This window comes from Podarcis gaigeae, assembly GCF_964106915.1.
Source record: "Podarcis gaigeae genome assembly, chromosome: 11".
Taxonomy (NCBI): domain Eukaryota; kingdom Metazoa; phylum Chordata; class Lepidosauria; order Squamata; family Lacertidae; genus Podarcis; species Podarcis gaigeae.
Window position 1 is genome coordinate 37,684,124 of NC_139687.1, and position 24,443 is coordinate 37,708,566.

Below are 24,443 nucleotides of genomic sequence, written 5' to 3' on the forward strand. Positions count from 1 at the left end.
GTTCAAAGGATTTAAGAAGAGCCCTACTGGATCAGGCCAATGGCTCACTGGTCCAGCATCCTGTTCTCACAGTGGCCAGCCAACTATGGGAAGCCCCATAGCAGGACTTGAATGCAAGAACACTCTACCAACTTGTGCTTCCCAGCAACTGGTATTCAGGGACATATTAGTCTGACAGTGGAAGATGGAACATAGCCATTGCGGCTGTGTCTGAAGAGAGAACATATATGAGTTCCATCAAGATGGGGTTTAGAAAGAGACAGTGCAAACAGTGTATTCCCTATTAACTGTGTGGCTGCTATTTTTTGCAATGTACCATAGGATCTGAAATAAGCACAAACAAACCAAAAGACACCACAGCTATTGCACTGTAAAAGGTGGCACACAATTGCACAGGAAAGCAAAATAAAACAAGGAAAGAGTCCTCATCACTATGAACACTGTCATTCAGACTTGACTATCCATCCTGAATGAGACACACCTTGTGTGCACTTTAAATACATTTAGGGTTTTTTTATGCTTTAAGAATGGTGTGTGTGTGATCTAATGAAAATGACAGGAAGTCAGCAAAGAAATCCATGCAAACATAGGAGGAGGAGAGGTGGGTATATATAGCACTGGAAAATGAATTTCTGCTAGTATTGTTTATTCAGTGCTATGAATATGCTCAGGGTTTCTTTAAAAAATGGCAAAGCCGCAAAGAGCTTTCAGCAGGAGAGGAACGGTAGCTGGGTAAAGTGCAAAGCTCATAAAACATTTGTAACCATCTTCCTGCTTTGCTCTGCTCCCCCTGAAGGAAGAGGAGACACGGGGCCATCCAGGGAGGATACTGGACCCACCTACCCCTCACTTGTAATAGCTGGCCTTGACACCAGACTTCTGGGTGGGGAGGGGGAGGCTGAGATTAGCCCATTCAGCTCAGACACTGAGGTCCAGCTCCAAGGACCTTCTGGTGGTTTCTTCACTGTGAGAATTGAGGTTACAGGGAATCACCAGGCAGAGGGCCTTCTCAGTAGTGGTGCCCACCTTGTGGAATGCCCTCCCATCAGATGTCAAGGAAAGAAACAACTATCTGACTTTTAGAAGACATCTGAAGTCAGCCCTGTTTAGGGAAGTTTGATGTTTTATCATGTTTTTAATATTCTGTTAGGAGTTGCGCAGAATGGCTGGGAAAACCAAGCCAGATGGCCGGGGTATTAAATCATCATCATCATCATCATCATCATCTAAATTAGTGGGTAAGATTATTTCTTTGCTTATTAATTGCATATCATTAAGCCGTATAAATAGTAGCATATTGCTGGTATATTTATTTCCCCATGGATGTTATATTATATGAAATATTATAGTATTATATTATTCCCACCCCCCTTTCTCCCTGTGGTATTATATATTGCATGTAAGTTGCTTGGAGACCTTTGAGTGACAAGCAATTAATAAGTTTAATAAATAAAATAAAATAATAATAATAATAAACATGGATGGTAAAAAAGCACTAAGCACTACATATTTAGATTGTGAAGAAATCCAGCAGCTTAGAATAGTGAGTGTTTAAATTAGTGCAAAACAAAAAAGACAGCCATTTGGCTTACCCATTGTGCATGTATGCACGGCAACTTTTGCTATTGTTGATTTTGATGGTGAGTAAGAAGAAGATGAAGAAGAAGCAGGCCATTCCGAAGCTCACTCGATAAACTGCAGAGTACCCCACCAGCTTCTCACATGAGTCACCTGCCTGAATATGTTGGCATAGTGTGCCATAAAAGGGAATCTGAAACAGAACAGTAAGACAAATTTAGATATACGTGGTATGAAAACAACAACACCCAGTTCAAGAAACTTTCAGTTCATTAGGCGATGCGACCAGAGTTGCCAACCCAGAATTCTGGTTAAATTTACCTTCAGACATTTGCCAGAGGATCAGAATTTCAAACAAAACTCCAATCTGTGCATTATAGCGGTGATATGAGATGTTTTGGGAGGGAAATATTGAGATATGCCAGTTCTTTATTTAGAAATTAAGTTACATGTTCTTTTGTGGAATAATTGTATTTTCCAATAAAGGTATTCATTAACAGCATGCCAGAAAGATTGGCCATGATCACTTGTAACACTAAACTATGTTTAAGTGCTACATGGATGATCCTGAACAAATCCAGGTAGGAAACCTGTGACGTTTCAGATATTGCTAGATTCAGCTCCTGTCATTTCTCACCATTCTTCATGCTGGTTTAGGCTGATGGAATTCAGTGGCATTTGGAGGGTCACAGGCTGCTCACTCGTAATTTAGTGTTGTTTAGTTTATTTGTTTGAAACATTTCTGTATCGCCTTTCATTGATAATACCAAGAGAGCTCACAACAATATACAGTAGTAAGAATAAAATATTTTTAAAAATTATTTTACAACAGAAAAATATCCCCACCCAAAAAACCCCAACAACTCCCAACAGCATGAAATGCTTATTAGTTACAAAACTGTTACAGAAATAAAATACCAGAAAGGTGGGGAAAATTCCAGCTCTCGTTTACTCAATATTTGCTTTTGTGGCCGTGCTTTCGCTCATGGAAAAAGAACAGCCAGCTACGCATTCTGGTCTCAAGCTCACCACACGAATGTGGAGTTATGCTCAGAAAACACATCTTACAAAGCAAGCTTCTGATCTGAAGCTCTATACTTCAGCTGTGTCCCCTATGAAGACTGGTTCCCACCCCTTCACAACCAAGGCAGCCTGAAAATAGAAGCACTGGTATACAAATACAAGCATTTACAATAAAATAAAGGCCTCTCTATATCCTCATGTGTGTCGACTAACTGAACTTTTTATCACAGCTGAACAGAACACCATTAACACTCCCTTTTCCCTCTTATGAACAGAGCCAACTCTCCAAGAACCTCTTCCAAGGCTAAACCCAGCTTGCAGAGTTGGAAGAAAACAACGTATAGAAAAATATTTTCACTTAAACGGTCTCTGGATAAGGGAAAATATGCAAGATGTAGACTATGCCTGGTAGGAACATAATATAATTATTCTGAGATATAGGAAATACTTCTGTTTGCTTATGCCAACAGCTCCAAACCTTGGCCATGATCCAAAGAGCCATAAAACAAGCTCTGAATTCAGAACCACGTGTAATATGTAGGCTCATTCAGACTTGCTTTTGTGCCATATTTCTAGACACAGGTCCACACTTTATCATTCCCTGTTGGAGTGTACTTTCTTTATGCCCCAACACTTTCCCCATGAAAACCCACTCTTTACTGCTGCATCAGAGCAAATGGGAATGCACAGAAAACCCAAATTGCCATTTGTTATGATTCAGAGTTAAAGAGCAGGTTTTTCTGGGGAAAATGGCGGCCGGAGTAGGGAAGGGCAGAGCTATTGGACACAGACCAGTAAAGCATGGACCTCTGCCTATAAAGCAAGGGACAAAAGCTAAGTGCGGATGAAACCTTTGAGTGTCTGACCAGGACCAGAGAGTGCCAGGTTCAAATCTCCACTCAGTTGTAGGGCTAGCAAAACCACAAAATTTGGAATCTGGGCTTTGTATAAAAAACTTAAATGTAAAGGGCAAAGGGACCCCTGACCATTAGGTCCAGTTGTGGCCAACTCTGGGGTTGCGGCGCTCATCTCGCTTTATTGGCCGAGGGAGCTGGCGTACAGCTTCCGGGTCATGTGGCCAGCATGACTAAGCCGCTTCTGGCGAACCAGAGCAGCACACGGAAACGCCGTTTACCTTCCCACCGGAGCGATACCTATTGATCTACTTGCACTTTGACATGCTTTCGAATTGCTAGGTTGGCAGGAGCAGGGACCGAGCAACAGCATCCGTCACGGGGATTCGAACTGCCGACCTTCTGATCGGCAAGTCCTAGGCTCTGTGGTTTAACCCACAGCACCACCCATGTCCCAACTTAAAGGGCACAAAACTTAGAAATCAAGTATCACCATCAAATGACTGCTTTGACTGATGAAAGTCTAAGGCCACTTTCACTAAGGGGTGAATTAAAGCAATTACAAAACTGAGGATGGAAGTCTATAAAAAGAAGGCAGTTTGGCAACTAAAGAATTAAGTCTTTTGGCCAACATTATCTTGGCCAACATTATCAGTCCTTTGCTAAATTGCTGAGGAAGCATGTTACTCCACACTGTTTTGTTAAGCTCTGGAAACATTTAATAAACATTTTCCAGAACATCAGTCTTGAAAAAGCAAACACTTTCATTTATAAAAATCAGACCAGAATACTGTAGCTGCCCTAGCCTGGTGTTTTCCGTACCAATATGCAGTGATGAACACTACTACTAAAGATTTTCCAGAAGAAGAACTGCTTATGCCAGGGGTGGCCAACTTTTCTTGATCCAAGGACTGCACAAATCCTGGGACTAAATGCCAGCAACGGGTTTGGCTACCTCTCCCTCTCTTCCCACCGAAGAACAGGAGGTGGGGGAGAGGAGAGAGACTCTCCTAATCTGTGAAGAACAGCTAAAGAGGGGTAATTATTGCCTTCTCTCTGATCATATGATCAATATGACTGGGGAGAGAGCAACTTATATCCCCATCGGGATGCTGAGCTCCACTGACTTCAGCGCTGTGTCTGCTTTTATTTTTCTTAATAACTTTTTGCCATGAATAGTGGGTTCTTTTGTGGGAAGGGGGCAGAAAAAAATTTCTTATGGTGGCTAGATCAAGACCCCAAACTACAGGTTAGCCAAGTCTGGAGACTGCAGAAAACTAAGCAAACAAAATCAAGTCAGAAGGAGGCATGAAGAATCAAAGGGAGCTGTCACAACTACTCATAACTCCCTGCTGAAGGCCAGCCCCCCAATCCTGATCAAGTGGCAAAGGCAGATTCTCTGGTGTACTTCTTGTTCTCTCTGCTTCGCAAACACACCTGCAGATAGGGTTGCTTATGCAATCAGGTCACTTTTGTCCCAGCTCTGTACAGAACAATGGAAGAAGTACAGTATTTCTTTCTTCTACAGTGGTACCTTGGGTTAAGAACTTAATTTGTTCCAGAAGTCTGAAACGGTTCTTAACCTGAGGCACACTTTTGCTAATGGGGCCTCCTGCTGCCGCTGCGCTGTTGGCGCGCGATTTCTGCTCTTATCCTCGAGCAAAGTTCTTAACCTGGAGCAACACTTCCTGGTTAGCGGAGTTTGTAGCCCGAAGCATCTGTAACCCCAGGTACCATTGTACAGGCAGCAAACATGAAAAGAAAATACCTCTGCAGAGTTTTCAGGCTTCTCTCTTCCCATCCCTACCTCATTGACATCTGCCCTGCTTCTTACAATGATGCCTGAATTGTAATCAACTGTTTATCTGTGAGCCTTCCTTCCAGACAAGCATGAGGAAAACTGCAGTTCTGGTATTTGTATAAACTGTATTGTCTGCAGACTAGAGATTCAGCCCCATGGTTATGTCAATCCTTCATATGCATGTGTCAGAGCTGTCTGTAACTGGCAATCATTATAATAATGCAATCATTTTCCAGCTGAATGAATGGGAACAGCAGTTGCATTAAAATCAGGATGGAGATGGAAAAAAGAGTGAGAAAACCAGAATTCAGTATTCCTCTCTGCAGAAGAGCAATTATTGCTTCTGGATCTGTTCTATTACACAATAAACTTGAGAGGCCCTTGAGTTTTCTACACGTTGCTACAGAACATTAGAGCACAAGAAAGAGGCTAAGAGTTCCAACAAAGGACCTGCTTGAGTCACTTGTGTTCTCTCTTTTAAATCTGCCAAACACTCAAGTTTCAGAGAGCCCGTAATCTTTTGCCTTCATTCAAACAATTACCCTTTGTACTGTCCCTTCCTACTCCTCCTGGCTCTTCCTACTTCTCAGTTTTCAAAGCAAAACACAGGATGAAATCAACAGACAGTGAGCCTTTAACATTCTTAGGACAGTAGTGGGATTTTTAATAAAACAAAAACACACTAAACATTTTAATGCTAATTTGGAACATAGATCATGCAAATGATAGGGTCCAGCAATTTAATAATTATAGTTTCTCCGCCCAAACCTCTGTCACGAGCCAAGTTTAACACGTGCTTTTTACTGGAAATGACACGGTCATCTTCATTCCATTTAACAACCGGTATCAGCACCTGCCCTCTCCTTCCTTAAAAAACCCAGTTACTTACATGTGCTTTCATTTCTTTTGCTACCGTCTCCGACATCATGATGCAACAGATGAGAGTCACCAAGATGAAGTACAGTGCATACATAAAGCGGGTGCTAGTGGATTGCTTTATCTTTGGGCAGCATTTGCAGCAGAGTGAACACGGAGCAGTGCCACAACAGCAGGCCAACTAGAAGAAATCAATAATAATAAAAAGGTTAACATTGTTATAATTTTTACATCAGCGAACACGGTTCATTGATCATTTACTATAATCCAGAGAGATGTTTTTAATAGGTGCACCAAGAGCTACTAAAGATTCCAATACTGCATATGGTGGAATGGGAGAGCAAACCTAATTGCTAGTGCAACTAGACTTTGACACTCTACCCCTTCACCCCACTTGATTACAGATGGAAACAAGGTTTTCCTATCCTCTTTGTTTACCCACTTTCTTCACAGAGAAATGTGTAACTGGCACCTCCAAGTTCTAATCACATAGGCCAAGCTATGCATTATGATGTCACCGATTTGGCAAGGGTGGCCTTGAGGTCCCACACACAACTTGGGTTTCAAAGTATCTGAAGGAGCATCTGATCCCTTATACTCCAACCTTGATCACATAGAGCTTCTCTGGTGGGGCACTTCTGGTGGTTTGGTTAGCCTTCATTTTCACTAGGGATGGAGCCTTTAGTGTGGCAGGTCCTGCCCTGTGGAACTCCCTATCTGTAGGAATTTGGCAGGAATAATCCCTGCCTTCTTTCAGATGTCTTCTGAAAAATGTACTGTTTAGACAAGCCTCCACAATATGTTGCTTTTTAACCAACCAGTATCTACTGATGTTTTATGGGTCTTTATATACTATTGTTGTAGTTTTAAAAAAATAATACTGAAAGCCACCTTGATATATTTTATTAAAGTTTAGACAAATAAATGAATAAACTTTCCAATCATAGTACAGTGGTACCTCGGGTTACATACGCTTCAGGTTACATACGTTTCAGGTTACAGAGTCCGCTAACCCAGAAATAGTACCTCAGGTTAAGAACTTTGCTTCAGGATGAGAACAGAAATCATGCTCCGTCGGTGCGGCAGCAGCAGGAGGCCCCATTAGCTAAAGTGGTGCTTCAGGTTAAGAAGAGTTTCAGGTTAAGAATGGACCTCCGGAATGAATTAAGTATTTAACTAGAGGTACCACTGTATTATTATTGCCCTGCTTGGTCATGAGGTAGTGAAGGTGGTTAGCCCCCTTGGTTATGGGATGGCGATGGTGGTTAACTTTTCTCCAGAGAAACAACTGAACTGAAAGAAGTTGAAAGAGTGACACTCTTTCTCACTTCCTCTTTCAGCTTTATGTGCTTTTCAGGGCTCTGTTTAGTTCTACTTGATCCAGCTTTGAACCACATACGTCAAAAAAGCAAAGTGTGTCCATGCAGGCACTTTTTCTTTCTGCCTCTATATATGTGAGAAACCCAAGAAAAGGGACCAAGAAGTAGACAGCTCAGTCAGCAGAGCATGAGACTCTTAATCTCAGGATCGTGGGTTCAAGCCCCACCTTGAGCAAAAAGATTTCTGCATTGCAGGGGGTTGGACTAGATGACCATCTTGGTCCCTTCCAACTCTACGATTCTATGATTCTAAGTGACCAAATGGGATGTTATCCACATCGCCGGCTCAAAAATTCAAAATGCACCACCGGTCTTAAAAAAGTTGACAGCTCCTGCTACATTAATGTAATGATTACCAACCATGTTGTGGATGTCTCAAAATAAGTGAGGTTTTCTTTTTGGTGTGTGTGTGTGAGAGGAGAGACTCATTTGCACTGCAGTGGTCAAGAAAAAAAAAGTTTAATTCTTTACAATCTTGGTAAAAATCAAGTGTGTTTCCCCCAGTGTTAATGGCCACATTGTGGGGTAGGATTGCAAATGTGGAGGTAAGGCTTAAACCTCCCCTTCCCATTCACGACTATGCTGATGTCAAATGCTGCCTACATATGCAAGGAATTTAATTTTGTAAAACCTACAGTGAGATTGCTAATCGTACCATTAATGTAACATGTAGGTTACATCTGCCCCTATCTTTTGTTAAAGCTTAAATCTCCTTGTCAGCCAAGATCTCACACATGCATCTTCTCAACCTCTCCATACCAAACCAAAGTTGCTCAGAGCCAAAATTAGCTGCTGCAGTGGTCCATCATGGCTGGCCCTGGTGTTCACTGATCTTAGTAGTCCTTAGGATCTGGCAGAGCCAGAGTGACAAGAGTCAGAAAGAAAAGTTCTGTAGGGAAATGGTGCTTGGTGGTGGCAGGAAAATTTTGACAGGGGCACCTGATCAAATACATTCTAAATATTTTACAGATAGAATTATTTGTATAAGAAAAATGGATTATGTTGTAGAAAGGCATATCACAAGCAAAACACAATCCATGTACGGTATTTAATACCAATTACTTCTGACAATGTTGAAAGCCAAGCCTTACAACTCAGACCCTTCCAGGCTTAAGAGTAAAGCTTTTCCCTATTTTTTTACTCAGACAAAAACTCCCACCAATTCTATTTGTTTCCACTGAGTAAACAGGAACCTAGAGGCTTGCCCTTACTTCATGCCATCCAAAAACACGCAAGAATCGACTGAATAGCCTTACTGAACCATTATTAATTTACTACACACTGTGAAGCTTTTGTGACAGACTGAATGGTGAAGAGTTAGATCATCTTAACAAAAGAGCTCTGTTTCACTTAATATGGGAAAAAACACACCAAACCAAACAAGCATGGGACACAAGGAAATTCAGTGCTAGCTGGCATACTGTATAAATTCTGGCATTGAATAAGGTATGATAGGGAAATACAAAGTATTAGGGATGTCGCTCAGTCATCATTCTAGACAAACACATCCGAACATTAAAAGCTAATATAAGAATATATTATCCCTTACACTTTCTATACATAATTATCTCTTTAGCATATTTCACTGCAGAGCTGTGTCCTGGGGGCATGTCCCCTATGTCATATGTTGACTGGCCCTCTCCATGTGGGTGGCATATGGGTGTTATCAAAAAAGGTAGGAGACAATGTAAACTGGGCACTCACACAGAGGACCTACCGGTATGTCACATGTGGCACTATCTATATCCTCAAAGGAAGAAGAGTGTGCCTTTGCCATTACCACACAAAAACATTGTTGGCCTGGTAAATGAACTATGCCAGAAGAAGACTGGTTTAGATATCACAACTGTCACTTTAAATTATTCTGCATCAGGGGTAGGAAACCTATGGTCCACCAGGTTTTGTTGACCTTTGGCCATGCTGGTTGAGGCTGATAAAAATTGTGAGTTTGGCAAGATCTCGAGAGCCACAGCCTTCCCATCCATGTTCAACATGGTGACTCTCATGTAAAGATGTGCCACCACATTGGTTTGGCAAAGCTTTACTACACCATCCCAGACCTTACTTTAGCATATCATGCTCCTGTTGAGTTCAACATGCAATAACAGCTTATCAGTCTGTGCAAAGCCAGGCAGTGAAACGGTCCCACAAGGCCTGTAAACAGCATTTGGTAGTCAAGATAACCTGGTGCTAATTGGTCCATGCTGCAAAATCTACTTGCTTTGAGAGCTTGGCCTAGGGAGTTGCGAGCTACCTGTGCAACATGGATGCCTGCAACCAATTCCCTCATCTGACAAATGGATGGGAGGGAGTTGGGAACAGACCACAAAGGCAGGTGTGATTAACTACTAGACTATAGCTGGCAGACTACCGTACATATAATGTTTCTGTGTAAGTAAAGCATGTAATGCTTGCTCGGGTATGGACAGTCATGATGCACTTGGTCATGGGGGGCCTGAGGTGCTTTGGCACCTGCAGTGAAACACCCCTCTGCTACCCCCGCCCCAGTGATGAGAGTGCAAACTCCACAAGGAGTCTCCCCAATCAGGCAGGTAGATCCTTTCTGAATCCCCAACCCCTCTCACTCGACAGCAGGGCTTTTCATTGGCTACTCCCTTCAAGAGAAGCCAGTGCAAAACCATGCCACACTGCCAGGAGTGGGGAATCATCTCCTTGCCTGATGGCAAAGCTGGATGGTGAAATGCTTCCCCCTCTCACCAACTTGGCAGGAGGGGAGAAGCTCCACAGAGCTTTGCTGCTGGTTGCTCTCTGCCCCTAGAGGCTAGGGAGACGAGCAGCAAAGCTGGTTCGCAGAACTGGGGTGACGCTCCTTGAAGGCTGCCGCCTGAAGCAGCCACCTCATCCAGCCTCATGGGAAGGGGTTGGCTCTGCGCTTGCTGTTTTTGGAGTCTGTCCCAAGTCATAACAAAGAGGATCTCTGCATTGCATTGTAAGTGAAGCTTTAGAACGGATCACTGGCACTTCGTTCATCCTCCTTTGGAATCCCTGCAGCTAGGTGCTTTGGGCCTCTGTAAAACATCTGCCCAAATCCACATCTGGACCTGTGGGGCAGATTACAGTCAAACCATAATCCTGCACTATGGAGGTTCTTCAAACTGCTATTGGTGGTCTGACATCCCCTGCTTTGTATACCATCTATCCTGTTGAAGAATTTTGGAGAACTGAGCAGTTTGCCACATTGCTGTGACTTTTTGGTTGATCCTAATAAAAGTATTACCCAGCAGTGGACTTGGGAAGCCCCCCCCCCTTCTTTCCCTCTTATAGACCAATAGAAGCAATGAACATTCTCAGAAGGACAGTATCAAAGGGAACGTATACTGTATTCTGATTTGGCTTAGCTACTTTTTTTTTAAAGCAAGAAACAGCTTTATTATATTCGGCTTTTTTGTGTTGAGCTCTCTTCTGAGGAGTATAAAGAAACACATTATGAAAAAAAGGAAACATTGCAGTAGAAGAGGTCACACCCAGTGGTTTCACTGAACACAGCAACTGGAATTTTGCCTTAAGCCTTCTTATCAACAATTTCAACAGGTGGATATTTCTGTGTTTGCTGAAGTTGAATTCATCTCTCACCTACTTAAGAACTGACTGTCATCTCAGAATAACCGTATATGCTAATAGAAAAAAAGGGGCTTTCTAGTAAATGGCACTGCAATTCCCTTCATTCCTTGGTTTATTAAATTGTAATCTTGCAGGCAGGTGCATTAACCCAACCTGTTTTTTTAAAAAAATAAAAATAACAGTTGACTAAAGCTGCAGCACATTTCACACTATTGTCCTTACAAAAAAAAAAAAATGTTGGTTACATGTCATAAATATATGGAAAGATAAAAAAGAAATATTTCCACCAATCAAATACCAAAAGAATATACAAATGTGGCAGCAAGCTATTAACAAAGTCTATGAGCCCTTCATTTTTCAGAAGGTGCTATCAGGTCCGTAAGGTTGCAAAAATAAGAATAAAAATAATGATCGGCATACAAGCACGGAAAGCTATAAAGTAAACAACATTTCTCACATCTGGCAATCTAGAATGAGAGAAGGCTGTCCCCTCCTTAAGATGTAAAGGAAGTTGCCCTACTACTTCCAAGCATTTAATAACTAGTTGAACCAGTTACATTTGCCCAGATACTTTCAAGTTATATTTATGTACTGCATCCATTATTTTTCTGATGAGAACCAACTTCCCTAAGTTTATTAGAATAATGCTAAGGTAAGGGCAAAAAAAGGGACACAGGTGGTGCTGTGGGTTAAACCACAGAGCCTAGGACTTGCCGATCAGAAGGTTGGCGGTTCGAATCCCTGCGACGGGGTGAGCTCCCGTTGCTCGGTCCCAGCTCCTGCCAACCTAGCAGTTCGAAAGCACGTCAAAGTGCAAGTAGATAAATAGGTACCGCTCCAGCGGGAAGGTAAACGGCGTTTCCGTGTGCTGCTCTGGTTCGCCAGAAGCGGCTTAGTCATGCTGGCCACATGACCTGGAAGCTGTACACCGGCTCCCTCGGCCAATAAAGCGAGATGAGCGCCGCAACCCCAGAGTCGGCCACGACTGTATCTAATGGTCAGGGGTCCCTTTACCTTTAAGGACAAAATATAGCATGCTTTGCTAGTATCTTTAAACCCTGTTCCACCCACAATGAACCTTCTGGCTTGCTTCTCATCATATGAAGACTGCAGGAGTAAGAGGAAAACTGTAAGGAAAGAGAATACTACGGTATATAGAATATTTATGCAAATACGAAAGGAGTTGCAAGGTAACTATTTGATTACAACTGGAAGCCATTAAAGAAGAAAGCAATGCATTTTAGCTTTAAAGTCAGGCCTACTAACCGAGGTATTCCAGGAGGGAAAAAAAAGATAGCTGTTGCATTTATATCCCAACTTTTCCTCCAAGATGCTCAAGGTGGGTTACATAGGTCTCCATATTATTCTCACAGCAACCCTGTGAGGTAGGTTAGGTTGAGAGTTGGTGACTGGCCCATAATCACCTAGTGAGCTGCATGGCTGAGTGGGGATTTGAACTCTAGTCTCCCAGGTCCTATTCTGACACTCTACCACTATATTACTGGCTTTCTGCTCACATCTGAAGAAATCTATCTGAATTCCATGGAGAAAGGGTGGATACAAATGCAATAGCAGCAACAATTCATGTACAGTAAGTCTACAACATACATAGGGGTTATGTTTCTGGGGATAGTGCCTAAAGCCAAAATTGTGTATAGTCAAAGCACATTGGGTGCTATAGTGAGTGGGATTACTAAAGCCTCTCCCCCCCCCCCAGATGCCTTCCCCCCTTTTGTTTTTATTTTTGCCAAGCACATAAAGTGGAATGGGCACAAATTTAATGTGTGTAAATTGCAGGCTTACTGTATTAAATACAGAAACATGAAAGAACTTCAAGTAACTTACTGGCGTGCACTTTTTAAGCATACAGTTAAAATAGCTGGTTTGTGTTCACATAAGGATTTAAATGTAAAAACATCTCAATTGAAGGATTAAGATTCCCCCCCCCTTTGCTCTCGGTTTCTTTTTAGTATTTGTTTCATAAAAGTTGAAGGAAAGCAGACAGCTAAACAGTAACAGTAAAAACTGGCACACTGATCCTAAACAGATTTGCTTGCAAGTCCCACTGACTTGCTTGCATTTGCTGCCTTAACCCCTCAGTACAATTCTGTAAGCAAAGGCTAGCACTCCACAGCATCATACAATGCTTTTTACTGGAGCGCTTGCTGGGGTAATATTGATTGGCTGGTCCAGTCACAGCTGTGAAGTGTTCTCAGGGGAACAACAGCAGAGCATTTATCTCCTTTATCCCGACAATGCCAGATTTTTAAATAAGATTTAGGGGGATTTTTGTGGCCTTTGGGTCAATAGTTTTAGGAGATCATAGGAATTCTAGTTAAAACTGTAGCTGGCTAAATCCTGTCCTTACAGCGTATGGAGTATTTTTTTAAATGCTGACTACATTTGCATACAATTCAAACATTTATCCGTGCAATACCTCCCCTTAGTAACTGCTGTATTTCAGAGATGTAGTTTAATCTCTGAAGGGGTTTATCTTACGAAATAATATCATTAACACAGGTAGTTGGAATGTATCAATTGCCAGCTAGATTTAGTAATGTAACTTGAGATATATTTGAATGGACTGACCTGCTCTCTCAATTTGAAGTGATGAAGTCTTTTGTAGTTCTCACTCATTGGTTTTTGTTCCACACCAGGCACTGAATATGCAATACCTAGGACAAGCCCAGACCATTCCCTGTCTTGTATCACAACTCAGAAACCATTCCTAAAATAGATTATGTTCCAGAATCAATTTTACAGCCAAGTTCCTATAAAAGCACAGTCAACATTTAATGTGGAATTGGTTGAAACCCTGTTCCCTGCAACTTTTAATGGCGATGATGGACACTAGGGAGAGGCATGTAATGTAATTTCAATTAATTGTGTTTATTAAGTTCTGTTCCTGTTGCTTGTGTTCAATATTCTAATTTATTTGATACTATTTTTCCTGGGTGAAGTTTACCCTTTCCTAAGGTTTAGTGAGTGTAAAGATAAGCAAAGGTATTTCAAATACAAACCTTTTATGACAGACATAAAAGCTGCACCATTTAAGAACCCATTTTACCCTTCACAGAGCAGCAAGCCCTAAACTTTTAAACTATAATGAACAGAGATAAGATAACTACATCTTCTAGATTATTTTTATTAATAGTTTAGGTTATACTGCAAGCTTTTCTGTACAGTAAAAAGGTAAAGGGACCCCTGACCATTAGGTCCAGCCGACTCTGGGGTTGCGGCGCTCATCTCGCTTTATTGGCCGAGGGAGCCAGCGTACAGCTTCCGGGTCATGTGGCCAGCATGACTAAGCCGCTTCTCATAGAATCATAGAGTTGGAAGAGACCACAAGGGCCATCAAGTCCAACCCCCTGCCAAGCAGGAAACACCATCAGAGCACTCCTGACATATGGTTGTCAAGCCTCTGCTTAAAGACCTCCAAGGAAGGAGACTCCACCACACTCCTTGGCAGCAAATTCCACTGTCGAACAGCTCTTACTGTCAGGAAGTTCTTCTTAATGTTTAGGTGGAATCTTCTTTCTTGTAGTTTGGATCCATTGCTCTGTGTCCGCTTCTCTGGAGCAGCAGAAAACAACCTTTCTCCCTCCTCTATGTGACATCCTTTTATATATTTGAACATGGCTATCATATCACCCCTTAACCTCCTCTTCTCCAAGCTAAACATGCCCAGCTCCCATAGCCGTTCCTCTGGCGAACCAGAGCAGCGCACGGAAACGCTGTTTACCTTCCTGCTGGAGCAGTACCTATTTATCTACTTGCACTTTGACGTGCTTCCGAACTGCTAGGTTGGCAGGAGCAGGGACCGAGCAACAGGAGCTACCCCGTCACAAGGATTCGAACCACTGACCTTCTGATCGGCAAGTCCTAGGCTCTGTGGTTTAACCCACAGCGCCACCTATGTCCCATTTTCTGTATAGTACTAATCTTTTAAAGCAGAAGTGGGGAACCTTCAAGCTGCAGGTCAGTCTTGCCCCACCAAGGGATCCAAATTGGCCTGCAAAACCATTTCCCCTAAAGCATGGCCACTAATGACATCATCTGATGTGTAGGAAGGTGGGGGTTAAAGTCTGCACTCAATGCACATGACTGGTGAATTAATCCTGCTCAGTTTGGCAAGATTCTATGCAAACCTCTTCCTGATTCAGGAAGGGATTTACATGCCTGTTAAAATGAAGGGGGGAAGGAAACCCTGTTTTAGCAACACTTTGCAACTGACATAATGGTGATGCTGGGCGACTAACAATGAGAGGCTCTGCCCACCTCTCACATCTGGCCCACAAGGCAGATCCAGCTAAGGACCTGGCCTGTGGAGTCCAAAAGGTTCCCTTATCCACACTTTAAAATGCTCATCCTTGGGCCTCAGAGGAAGATGCAGTAATTTTAGGGAGTGTAAACCATTAGAAGAATTACCAGATTCAGGAAACCCCTGAAAAACTGCTTGCAAGGAAAGGGGAACTTTCTTTGCTGCTGATAGCACAGATGGCCTTTAAAACCATAGGACATCTATGACACACTAACGCGTCTTCAAAATTTAAATACTAGTAGACTGTGTGTCTTTGTGTAGTATAAACACAGAACCAATGGTTGTTGTTTTTTAAAAAAAGCACCCCTGCAGAGTGTCTTTTAGCACCTTGAAGATTAGTTGTGCACCTGGTACCTTCATTCTACAGTTTTGTCATTTGCTGAAGACACACCTTTTTATTCTGGTCTTTGGCACTTGTGATATATATGTTTAGGATTCGCTTTAGGCGTGACTGTAATTTGTTTTGAATTGTTATTAATGCTGTATTTTATATTGTTATGACCCACTCTGGGACCTTCTTACAACAGCAACACATTTATTATCACATAGCTTTCAGGCTTCCTCAAACTCGGCCCTTCAGATGTTTTGAGACCACAATTCCCATCATCCCTGACCACTGTTCCTGCTAGCTAGGGATCATGGGAGTTGTAGGCCAAAAATGTCTGGAGGGCCGAGTTTGAGGAAGCCTGGACTAGAATCTACTTCATCAAATGCTTGTGCCATATGTGTTGGTCTTTAAGGCGCCACAAGACTGTTGGGTTTGCTGCAAGAGACTCATATGTCTACCCTTCTGGAAACATTTTCAAGTTGTATTCACAAGTCGTCGTCCCCAAACCTCACAGAACTTACTACAATATTTTGATGCTTAATTTTCCTTGTTACATTTTATCATAAAGCATTATTTCTACAAACAGAGTAGCTATGACAGAAGAAGAGGACCCAGGAAATCTGACAGGCCTTTTAAAGTTTACTCTTTAAAGCTATATAAACCAGAATGAAATGTAAACATTGCTAAATGTAATATTAGGAGATCTGACAAGATGAAGCACAGTCTCACCAACAACCTTGTCTTAGCATCAGAGCGAAAGGCTGTCAGCATTTCATTTATATACAATGTGTTCTGAAAAGAAACAATTATAACTAACGTTTTCCACTGCAGCAGCTTTATTTAAAACAGAGGTCAACTTTTCAGTCTCAAGAGAATGCTACAGAAAAACCACATGTAAAATCCTGTTTCCTGTGAAACGGGGCAGATGTTTTTATGTAAGCAAAAGCAAATCATAACCGTGCAGGACTAGCAATGGGCCAGGATATAACCTATATGATGGCTGAGTACCCATAAAAAGGGAAGTTAGAAATCATTGCAATTAGGTCTGAGTTGCTTTGTGTCTTCAGAAGACAGCTGGGGAGGCATGTGCTTTGAAACAGCTGCAGAGTCTAAAACTAGACGGGCAACTATTTTGAGGTTAGGTACCAATGGCCAAAGATATAGCCAAGTTCATTAACATTAGATAACTTGCAGTAACTAATTTTGCCTTGTGCAAGGATAGTTCCAGTTTGTATTGCTGTGCATATCAAAACCACAGGGCTCTGGCAGCCTAGCAAGAAATCAATATATTGTACAGTACAGGAGAAGTAGCTTACCTAGGGTCCTCCAGACATTGGTGAACTCAAACTCCTGTCACCCCACGAAGCACAGCCAAGGATCAGGGATGATGGGATTTGTAGTACAGCAACATCTGGACACCACAGTTTAGCCACAATTGCTGTACAGCAAACTTAGATATGTAGTGGCTGTAAACAATGCCTAGAGTCATAGAATCATATAGAATTGTAGAGTTGGAAGGGACCATGAGGGTCATTCAGTTCAACCCCCTGCAAGAATCTTTCACCCAATGTGGGACTTGATTGAATACACGACTCTGAGATTAAAAGTCTTATGCTCTACCAACTGAATTATCATGAAAACAAATAGTAAACTGTGTTGTTGTTTTTTGAGGGGGGGGGTTATAATCAAGTAGTGTATAAATGTTATGGAATAAAATATTTTTTGATGAAATAAATAGTGCAAAGACATTTATTTAATCCACATGATGAGTTAAGGAACATGTATAGCATGCTGCATAGAGACAGCTACTCAATGTAATTCAAGCAGCTGTTTCCTATGCATCACCCCCAAAGTAACATTTCCATGACTAATATAAAAAACACTTCAGGATTAACCACAGTACTCCTATGAAATTTAAGGATGACTGGTTTCTAAAACTCAGAGCTGACCCTGTTCATGCTATTAAGATTCCCTGTCAGAGCTTGCAGCATAGTGAAGGCAAATATTTGTTATTTGAGGAACAAAAGATGTGCATGACAATGACTCATCCCAGAAAAAAAACATTCTTGGGAAATTATACACTCTTAGGGATAGGAAGAACTGGAATGACCTAAAACTAATTAAGTCATAATGGAATACCTAAAATCCTGTTTCGGCCAAACATTTCCAAAACACACTGTCCAAACTTTAATTCTTTTTTAAATTGAAAGCATTTGCAGATGACCTGGTATTAACATTGCAGGAGCCTGTCTCTAGTACTAAAAGAGTGTTAGAATTAATTTTGGACTTTGGTCGGGTGGCGGGATTTAAGATGAACAAGCAAAAAACTAAGGTTCTAGCAAAAAATTTGACAATTACAGAAACAGATGAGTTCGTGAAAGAAACAGAATTAAATGTGGTTAAAAAAGTAAAATACCTAGGGGTGTATCTGACCTCCAAAAATTTGAATCTGTTTAAAGATAACTACGAGAAATGTTGGTCAGAAATCAAAAGAGATTTGGAAACGTGGTCAAGATTGAAACTTTCCTTGTTGGGCCGAATAGCAGCTATAAAGATGAATGTATTGCCAAAAATGTTATTTTTGTTTCAGACCCTACAGATCGTGGACAAGGTGGAATGCTTTGGAAGGTGGCAGAAGGATATCACTAAGTTTGTTTGGCAGGGCAAAAAGCCCCGAATAAAGTTTAAGATATTAACTGATGCGAAAGAAAGAGGGGGATTTGCCCTGCCAGACTTGAGGTTATATTATGAATCCGCAGCCTTCTGCTGGTTGAAAGATTGGATCTTATTGGAAAACACTGATGTCCTAGATCTGGAAGGGTTTGACAACGCTTTTGGGTGGCATGCATATTTGTGGTATGACAAGGTTAAAGTGCACAAACTGTTTAAAAACCACATTGTCAGGAGAGCAATTTTAATGGTCTGGACAAAATATAAAGACTTATTGGAGAGTAAGACTCCGAGGTGGCTCTCACCGGTGGAGGCCAAGGCACGTAAGAGACCTAATATGGAAGCCAATTGGCCTAAATATGAGGAAATTATTGAAAAGATTGGAGACAATTGGAGGTTGCAGAGCTTGGAAAAACTAAAAAACAAGGTGCGAGATTGGTTGCATTATGCACAAATTCAAGAGGTCTTTAAAGTAGACAAGAAGGTTGGATTCCAGGTGGAAAAATCGAAACTAGAGACAGAACTGTTAGAACCAAAAAGTAAACTACTTTCGAGAATGTATAACCTGCTGCTTAAATGGAATACTCAGGATGAGACAGTCAAATCCGCCATGATAAAGTGGGCGCAGGATTTGGGGCATAACATTATGTTTGAAGACTGGGAAAGGTTATGGAACACCGGAATGAAATTTACGGCATGTAGTGCCTTGAAGGAAAACATTATGAAAATGATATACCGGTGGTACATGACCCCAGTCAAGCTTGCTAAGATATATCACCTGTCTGATAATAAATGCTGGAAATGTAAAGAGGCGGAAGGGACATTCTTTCACCTCTGGTGGACCTGCCCGAAAGTGAAGGCCTTTTGGGAAATGATTCATAATGAACTAAAAAAGGTACTTAGATTTACCTTACCTAAGAAACCAGAGGCCTTCCTCCTGGGCATGGTGGACCAGAGAGTGCTTAAGAAGGACAGAACTTTTTTTATGTACGCTACTACAGCAGCAAGGATCCTGATTGCAAAACATTGGAAGACACAAGATTTACCCACACTGGAGGAATGGCACACGCAGTTGATGGACTACATGGAACTGGCCGAAATGACTGGCAGAATCCGAGACTTGGGAGAAGAAACAATTGAGGAGGACTGGAAAAAATTTAAAGACTATTTGGAAAAACATTATAAGTTGTATGAATGTTAAAAAACGCACCTCTTAGGAAATTCTAGCTTCAGTAATGTTAAATTAAAGAAATGGAAATTAAGGTACAAGAAGTCAGAGATAGAATAATGAAACAACTTTATTGTGTTAAAATGAAAACGTACATGATTTGGGTCATAATATATTTGAAATTGGGTAACATGATAAAATGGAAGATACAATAAGTATTGAAACAAGTTAACAATTTGCAGATGTTATGTATCACAGAGAATGCAGGGTTGGGAGGACGCGGGGAAGTCCAGTAGATTTGGAAAAAAGAACAAGAAAATTTGTAACTTTCTTTTTCTACTTTTATAATATGCTCTTTATTCTTTTTTCTGTATTTCATAAAACTAATAAAAAATATTATAAAAAAAACAAACTTTAATTCTTTTTTGGTGTTTTTAAGAATGTGTTGGAACTAGAATGCCTCTGCGGAGCTTTTTTAAACAATTGCTTCTGTTCTATCAATCTCCAGCAGTTTTCCTTGTATAAAATGTCAATATAGGTTATATACCTTGTAGCTCTTGTACCAGTGTGGATAAACTGAGGAGAGGTCCACAATGTTTGGTTAATAAAAACTTGACAGCCATGTTTTTCCCCTCTTTCTAGTAGCAAGTGAAGCAGAGATTTCTCATTCCCCCTTCCAAAGCAACCAAGTACATGCATGCATCACTTTTGTAGGGCCATTTGGTTACAGATGAGTGAGTAGGACATTTAAGTGCCCCGGCGAAGGCATTTATGAAGTGGGATGGCCTGCTAAACCTTTGCTGCATGGATAAGCCAACACGAAGCCCCAATATGTTGTTAGACTCCAGCTTCTATCAACCCAAGCTAGCATTGGCAGATGAGAGATGTAATCCACCAGTACCTGCAGGGGAACATGCTTATCCAGTTTTATTATTTTGCTCCTCAAATACTCAGTCTCTTATTTTCTGCTTGTTATCAGCATCTTCCACCATTTTCCTGCCCATCCATGCCATACTCACAGGCAGTGGCATAGTGTGTGTTGTCAGCACCCGGGCCAAGGCAAGTAATTTGCGCCCCCTAACCCATGGTTTTGCGCCCCCTAACCCTAACCCCCAGATGTTGCGCCCGGTGCGGCCAGCCCCCCCTGCACCCCCCACGCTACGCCACTGCTCACAGGTTAGGAAAGGTATTGTTTTTTACAGAAAAGAAAGGAGAAACCCTTCTGCTTCACAAAATATGCCACAACTACTGCATCCTGGCACAAGATATAGTTTACCTACATTCTGAAGTAGTCATCTCTGCATCCATCTGCCTACACATGGCTTTGCATTTGCAGTGGAATGTAATCAGAAACTTTGCCTGGAATTGCCCTAGTGACCAAGCTACTGAATTTGTGGATTGCTGAAACACAATGATATTCACCTTCTACTGCAAATGACTTTACAGATGTGCAACATATGCTTATTCAGAATATAAGAAATATGTCGGTGATTTGCTGTTGATTCAGTTTATATTTTGCCCTTCCTCCCAAAGTAGCCCAGTGTGCAGAGAGATTGTTTTTAGAATTTTTAAAAGGTATCAATCACATTCTCTCACCCAATGGTTCCAGGCTTCCTAGGAGCAGCATCTTTCAGCCTGGGTAAAAAGTAACGTTTTGAAATTCCTTCTGAAAGCCAATAATGAGAGAAATAGACACCTCACCTAGGACAGCATTCCACAAATGGGGAACTGGAACTGCCACATGCGACATGTGATAAGATTTTAACTGGTGCTTGCAATTTCACAGTGATACAATAGGCAACTATGAACTAATACGTTGAATTTCCTTCATTCATTCATTCATCCATTCCTTTCAGAGAGTTACATACAAGTCACATACTAACAGAAAAGGTGTAACTCTGAAAAGAACATTATGGCCTCCAGACTGAACTGCCTATTAGCACTGTATGTTTATAAATTGCAAATTATGATTTTAAGTATGCCACAATTTCCCTTTGTCTTTAGGAGAATTTTCAACTATCTTGTTCAAGTTGTGTACATCTAGGGAGAATTTCAAATTATTAACAGCACAAAGAGGCAATTTTAAAGCAGCACATTTGTAAGCAATGTTTTACTGGATCTAAGCAGAGTTTACTCCCATTAAATAAAGCTGTTTTCTTATGTACTTTACATATGGCAATATGCTTTTTGCATTTGCATTCTGTCATCTGTAACCACTACAGTAGCTAGAGAGGACACATTCAGTGTGCTTCTGTCCTGCATTAGCAACATTCACACACAAAAAGCAAAAGGGAGGATTCAAAGACCCTTTTGGAGTTATGCTTAAAGTACCGTATATGTTAGACTTACTTGGCAGGACAAGTTCAGGGAACAAAAACATTGCCACTCTGGAATGAAACAATGTTTTCTCCCCACTAATTAGCAGCTGTAGCTCTTTTGTCAATATTTTACAACCACAGCCCAATGTTTGAAAAGTTGTTGCATAATTAAACAAAATATTGGGAAATGTATTGGGAATGGCTATCATAATCTAATTAGGAAGAGGATTCCTTTGAACTTAACAGGAATTGCTCCCAAACAAATACATTTAGGGTGGGGCTGTATGACATTAGTAATGAGTGAGAACACAAGTGACAAATGCTTTCTGTTGCCAAAGCATACAATTCATTAGCAGTATCGCTTTCCTCAGAGAAATTCTGATTTGTTCTTCCACTCTAGGATACAGTGGCAACTGAATGCTAGCCTCCCTTTTCCAAATGTCCCTGTAGCAGCAACCCACAAACTAAATGAACTATCCAGATTTCAGGAACTAAAATTTCTCAACTGTACTCAGAAACAATGTTGGATTAAACCCTGTGGAGGCCCCTAGGCAGTCAAAATCTTGGGGGGGGGGGGCGCCTCACAAATCATCTCCCAATACATCTTTTATTTTACCAACAACAATTTTAATAAATCAGTTGTGATCTGTTGTTGCAGGGCCCCCAAAGGGTGTGGGACCTCATAACCCAGTACCTACTCTGCCTATTTTATAAACTGGCACTGCTCAAAAAGAATGAGGGGGTGTCTTGATCTGCTATACAGTACTTCTTAGACTTTAAAAGTGCTACATAACACTTTGTGCATAAAATCTAACACAGTAATAAAAAAACAGTTCCTCTTGAGAAATCCCAAGCTTTCAATGGTGGGTATACCTTTGAACCAAACATATACTGTAAGCCATTGTAAGAGAAAAAGGACAGCGATCTGCACACCATCTAAGAAGTGGATTTGCGGTTATTGGTAAGCTCCTTTTAATCGTTTCTGATTTTAAATCGAAGCGGCACATGAACTAACCAATCCATCAAAAACTAAACGCTGCATATAACCCTGCCAAGATTTCACTCTAGACATCTGACCAACTGGGCTCGAGAGCAGGGAAGCTTCTGTCATTATGCATTTGTCCATATTCAATGTGCCACAATATTGACTGTTAATGCAGCGTATGAATGCAGGTCAACGGGTCTGCCACCACCATCCGTTTGGCCCCGAGTTGGCACCCATGAGCAGCACCGCAAACCCTCTGCGTTGCCTGTTCGATCGACAAGGGAAAGTCCTTTCTGCAGACCCAGTTCCCCAGCAGCTAAACTCAGAAGCCGAGCACTTGGCACGGGCAGATCCGCCCTGGGCACAGGCAGGCTGAGGAGTCTTAGGAATCGCAATCCTGGCCAGGGAAGACGAGAGCGAGCGCGGCCGCCAAGCAGGCGCTGGCGCAGTCCCAAAGGACCCTGCCACGCAGCCAGGGTGGGGCTTCCGACCGTATCCGCCTGGGAAGAGGAGAAGGGTGGCCTCCAAACGGAGGGGCTTCCTCGTCTCGCTCCTTCTCCTCACAGAAGGGAATGGCTTTTTTCCGTGCCCCCCCTCCCCGCCTCAAAAACAAACCTCCTTACCTGACCCGCACAACAGCGCGCGGACATGGTCGCCCCTCAGACGGCGAGCCCCGGGCTGGCCGCGCGCAAATGCCCTCTCCGTCCGCACCTGCCCGCTGGCTCAGGCAAGCGGCCTCGCGCCCGGGCAGCAGCCGAGGCGCAGCTGAAGGCTTCCTCAGCCGCCCAGCCCTGGGTTGCCGAGGCGCGCAGAGAGCGCACACGCGCCCCCTAGAGCAGCTGGCCGGGCCTGAGGCGCGCGGCGCGCTCGCCCCGACGCATGACACAAACACGGGAGCCTGGCGAGCTCGGCTTCTGCGCTGCTGGGTAAGTTGCCCGAGCCCAGCTCGGAGCGCGCTGGAAGCTTCCGCTGTCGTCAGTTTTTTGCTTGGAAGGAGATAAATGGCTTTCCGGTGCGGGAGGTTAGGAGCGGCCCGCCCCGCTTAGGAGACGGGAGAAAAGAGGAAGCAGCCTGGAATGAAGCAGGCGCGCGGCGGAGACCACCTGTCCTCGTTCTCACGTTCCGAAGTGAAACGCAGTGCGAGGGCACCTGGGATTGAGGTTCCCCAAGGAGAGGGCGGAGCTACCGGCCTGCGGGCGCCGGTTGGCGAGGCGCCTCCTCCGAGGCTGGTGCCGTCTCGGAAGGAGGGACGCCTCTCGCGGGGAGAGCTGCTGCAGCTTCTGCAGGTGTTGCGTTACCTGCATCCATCCTTCGGCCGTTGGCATGAAAGTCGCTTCCGATTTGCTTTTCACGAGATCTGGTTCACACAATACGTTTGCTTCTAAGCCATCGGAGCAGTTCTCTGCTGGACCCGAAGTCTCTTATTCTAGTCTATTGTCCTCTTTCCCACAGGGATCGACCAGATTCCCCTGGGAAGCCCACAAGCAGGGCATGAAAGGAATAGTCTCCCACCGCCTTTGGTCAGAGGCAGATTGCTCTGGAGATGAGGTGGAAGAGCTA

The 24,443-nt window shown here is 42.6% G+C and overlaps 1 protein-coding gene across 2 annotated transcripts in view; it reads right to left on the reverse strand.

Moving 5' to 3' along the window:
• Positions 1–24,045, reverse strand: part of SERINC5 (serine incorporator 5) — a 44,493-nt gene extending 20,448 nt beyond the window's left edge. Inside the window, exons 1-3 of one of the 2 annotated variants that reach the window (XM_083703618.1) lie at positions 23,507–24,045; positions 6,146–6,313; positions 1,593–1,771 (exon numbers count right to left, since the gene is read on the reverse strand). In XM_083703618.1, the coding sequence (XP_083559744.1) occupies positions 1,593–1,771; positions 6,146–6,313; positions 23,507–23,533 (374 nt within the window). In that variant the 5' untranslated portion in view covers positions 23,534–24,045. The remainder of the gene's footprint in view (positions 1–1,592; positions 1,772–6,145; positions 6,314–23,506) is intronic. The other variant, XM_083703619.1, reaches the window with a different exon arrangement.
• Positions 24,046–24,443: the final 398 nt, after the last annotated feature.